At 25.4% G+C, this 5,025-nt stretch overlaps 1 protein-coding gene across 1 annotated transcript in view; it reads left to right on the plus strand.

Annotated features, from left to right (window-relative positions):
* The first annotated feature begins 3,380 nt into the window (after window positions 1–3,380).
* Window positions 3,381–5,025, plus strand: part of LOC115242948 — a 6,528-nt gene continuing 4,883 nt past the window's right edge. Inside the window, exon 1 of the mRNA XM_029819575.1 lies at window positions 3,381–4,216. Coding sequence (XP_029675435.1) covers window positions 3,917–4,216 — 300 coding nt within the window. The 5' untranslated portion in view covers window positions 3,381–3,916. The remainder of the gene's footprint in view (window positions 4,217–5,025) is intronic.

Genomic DNA, 5,025 nt, shown 5'->3' on the forward strand with positions numbered 1-5,025 from the left:
TTTAAACATATAATTCACTTGACTTGTCAACTGCTTACAATATAAGAGCTAAACCAAAAAGAAAATTTTTTTAAAACTTTCCAGAATCCCAATAAAATTCCATGAAAATTCCCTGTAATCGCAAAAATCCTTCATTATATTTTCTTGTTACTGTAACTTTATCGTAAAGTATACAACATTAAAAAAAAAAAAAAAAAAAATATGATATACCTTAGTAAAATATTCAAGAGATAATGTTGGCAGAAGACCTCTTATGTTGACTCCGAGCGGCATTTGACTTCTTTGAATCATAAAACATATATCTTTAGTGTTATATTGTGAGTTTTCAAACCATGGTATACTATATATCTCCATTGCAACCTGTATACTCTGGAATTGTAACAGTATCGTTATTAATTGATCATTATTTTAATAAAGTTTATTAATTTATATTTTATATTTTAATAAAATTGATTAATTTCTGTTGACAAAATAATTATACAAATGTAACAATTCTTATACTCATATAAACTCAAATATGCTACATTTATGTTGTTCATAATTTATTATTAATTTACTAAATAAAGAAAGAACTTCAACTTCTATTAATTACATTTTCCATTAAATTGTCAGCTGTCCAAGCAGTAAGATATAATCTTTGACATCCGCTGATTATCATAAAAATAAATTGAGATGATACCCATAACGATCGTCCCTATATTAAATAATAAAATAAATTTAGAATAAAAGTTAAATAAATATCGCTAAAAGGCGAGAATGATTATAATAAGAAATAATTACATACATATTAATAAGAATATAACATACGCGAATAAATGGAAAAGTACTAAAAATAATAGCTGTCGCCATCACAATGTTTGTTTTGTAAAGAATATATCGCACAGTATGACTTGCTTCACTCATGAATCTAATTACGAAAAATAAGTTATATTTTTATTACTTGCCATATATTATTATGCTAAAATATGTTAAAATATTGATATTATTATGTTAAAATATTAATAAATTGATTATATTTTATTATATTTTCAATACAATAGAGATGTAAAAAAGATCTAAAAATTTATTACATCTTTATATACTTTTACGATTTTTTAAAGAGTTTTTTAGATTTTTAATCACTTACTTGATTATTTTCTGATGTTTCTTAATACATGAATTTATCTGCCTTTTATTCTTCGCATTTTGTATTTTTAAACATAACATCTCTAATCTTGCAGATGAATACAGAAAAAACATGCCAAACATCAAGATTACGATGCAATTTAGTCCAGCTTTCATGATAATGTATACTTGTAAGGCGTAGAGGATACATATCACAATCGGCGATTCAATAGGAAATGGGTACCATACTTCAATAGGCCACTTCGTCGAAAGAAAAATAGGACCGCAGCAAAAGCCGAAAGAGCCTAAGCAATGACATATTGCAACCAATACGAAAAAGCTGGAATAACGATGCGTATATTTTTGCAGAATAGTTTTTTCATTGTCGTTGGAAGTGCGAAGAAAATCTTCCATTTCTTTCAGTAGTTTCTAAATTTAATTAACATTTTTATTAATAAATTAAAAAATATGTGTTCAACGATAGAGCATAAATAATAAAATTAAATAACACAATATATATTTTGTTTGAAATAATATTATTATTAGTTAGAGCACGCATAAAAATTCATGAGATTTTATTAATTGTATACCTGGAGAAACTTTATTTACTTATTTAAATATCAAACATAATGTGACATTGTGTAATGGGTAAGTACACTACTATACAAAATATATCTCACTTCCTAACAACATTCGAGAATAATAGTTGATGAAATGCATTGCGAATACCTGTATGTGCGTTTTCCTCAATTTGAATATGATAAGATTGAGTAGGAAATCCATCCCAGTAACAAATTGCGCTAGAGCTTTCATCACTGTCATTACATCGTCCCAGTAGTTATAAACAGAACATATAAATGACATCAATATGGCAAGTAAATTCAAGAACGTAAAACTCCAATCAATTTCTCGCAAAATAAAAGTAAACTTCCCCTTATTAGGATCATTCGGCCACGTATCCGTTATAATATTGCCTATTTTTATAAAACGGAACAGTTGATGAATTTTCAAACGTAACTGTATCATTATTTAAAGGATTCAAAACGTAAGGATAAAGAGAAACACTTTTGATGCTCTTTCCGGTATAGAATATTTCTGGTGAAATTGTAAGTGGGATGGTTAATGAAATGGTGTAAATTGATAACTCATTTATTAACAAGACAATTTTTCATCGTGAACATGTTTAATGTTGTACAGTGGTAATTAATAAATTATTCTAGGAAACACAATTATGATTTATTTATTCAAACATGAAGATTAGCATTGATTGCAAACGACACGAAGAAGACATTATCTTGGGATCAAATAGAAATTTAATACTTGGTAAAAGAATTTTTTTTAATGTTTCTACTAGAAGATAAAAAATGTTTACATATATGTTATCATTGAAATGCTTTCATAAATTTATTTATTGATTGAAAGAGAGACTAACAAGAGCTGAAAATAGATAATGAAATATATACATATATTCAATAATCAAAAATATATTAATGTATTAATTTTAATAGACTGGCTTATATTTACCAATATTTTTGTATTATTTTTTAAGATAGAAACAAAGGAAAATGTAATTTATCTTTAACTATTAGCAGAGACGCCACTATTCTGCCACTAAAATCGCTCTATTTAATGCATGTCCATACTCATAAATTGTGAATGAGGATCATGTCTCCCTTATATGTATTTAACATCTTTTATGACCTATATATAATTTTTTTCTATTCTAACATATACTGTAGATTGATATGTAAGTAAATTTTAATATTCATGCACCATGACCTAATGACTTTACGTCATAATGTTACGACATATGTTGTTCAGATTATGATGCTGAATAATTAAGAATTGAGTATTAAGAAATATAATATTTATATAAAATTTATTTTTAGACAATGCATGAATACGAATAATCTATACAATATTTTTTTTATTAGATTGTGATCTTTTTATTTTATAGTATAATATTATTGTCATTGTTTTATCATTTTTCACAGTTTTTACTATAAATATGTAGAACTTTTTATCGATAATAAAATAATGTTTTGGTAGTATGATAAAACATATGATGTCTCTTTTTTTCTTTTAATCTAAAACTAAGATTCTTATTTTTAAAGTATTGTATTCAATATTGTATATATATGTATATATCTGTTATACTTAATGTATTAATATTTAATTTAAAAATATTTTTTTTTAATATCTGAAAATTATATTTGATAGTTTGAAAGTTTTTAGAATAATTATCATTTACAAAAAAGTAAAAAATTTGCTTTAATTAATATTACTTTAAATTGTTTCAACATTATCGCTGTAAACTTATTTTTTTTTCTTCAAACTTTCCTCCAGCTTTGCAGTACTGCTGCTTTATAAAAAATAAGTTAATGTAGGAGCAAGTTAATGGAGCAATTTTTTATTTACGGTTCCATACTTAAATAGTACTTCAAGTTTCTAACTAAACGAAATAAATGAAGTAGCGATCTATGCGTGCTACTATAAAATTATGAAAATTACAGAGTAGTAGAAGCAAAAAACAGATCAACAATGATATAGATACTTATTGCAATTATCGAGGAGTTTATGCGTGCTATATATCGCATGTATTTTTACTTTATTTCCCATGATTATAGGAATAGGTACTAGTAATTACCATAAAAGATCAAACTCTAGCCAACAAATAAATAATGCGCTATTGATCGCACCGTTCTACCCCTAACTATCATTTCTCTTCCTGCAATATTGTATTTTCTTGAGCGTTGCTTAGTGCTTCGTATTTATTCAGAACATATTATACAATAAAAATTAATATTACGATATGGCAGTCATTCAGCTGAAGTTCCAACAGATATTTTATTTCCTCCGAGTATTAGGAACCATTACTAATACGTGGCCGCCGAATCCGGATATTGGAAAAAACGAACTCCTTCTTCGTAACTTTTATTGCTGCATTAGTATCTTCATATTCATAACAGTGTGGATACCAATGTTAATGTATGCATATAAAACTCGAAATAATGATGTCGGCGAGTTAATGAAACACTTGTCTCATGTGATAACTCTTATGGAAGCTATTATCAATTCAATTATGTGCACAATTAAGAGAAAACAGTTACAGGTAACAATATTATGAAATATGTTCTTCTGTTATACGACAATAATTTTTAATAATTATATTTTTGCAATGATATTTTTTTTTGCACTAATAAAAATTCTTAGTGATTATAATGATTTTCAAATAGAAAACACGCTTATATAAAATAAAGGTTTAATTAATGCTAATTACATATATTGCTAATGAGTAAAATAATAATACAATTAAATGCAATAAAATTTTATGCAGAAAAAATAATTATTTGACTAAATATTTTGCATTCTCGATTTATAAAAATTAACAATATTTAAACTTAATTTAGCTCCACTTTTAACTAAATTTTAATTATATAATTTTATATATTACATTATATTCAAAATGTTTTATTTATATATTTTTACACATATATTGCATTATAAATATAATTATAAAAATGTTGAAAAAATTTTATTATACAGGGTGAGTAATTTTTATCAACGCACACAAATATCTCGTAAAGTAAGCAAGATGGAAAAAATGTTTTATACAAAAGTTGTAGGGTTCAGAGGGGGACACATGATGAAAATATGGACTTGACCTTGAGTGACCTTTTCAAGGCCAAGTCAATGTGATCGATATTTTCTTAAATGGAACCCCCCATTTTTTATTGCATATTCTTGTAGCTTATCTCGAAAGCTTTTCAAAACATTATAATAAAGTATTTTTTCATTAAGTACTTTTTGAGTTATTTTATATTTTAATCTGACATATTTTGATATAAAAAATAAAATATCTCGTAAAATATTCAGTTTTTGATAATCTTACCGTAATACTTTTATGTACAGAATAATGAG

Source organism: Formica exsecta, unplaced genomic scaffold, assembly GCF_003651465.1.
Source record: "Formica exsecta isolate Colony F162 unplaced genomic scaffold, ASM365146v1 scaffold661, whole genome shotgun sequence".
Taxonomy (NCBI): domain Eukaryota; kingdom Metazoa; phylum Arthropoda; class Insecta; order Hymenoptera; family Formicidae; genus Formica; species Formica exsecta.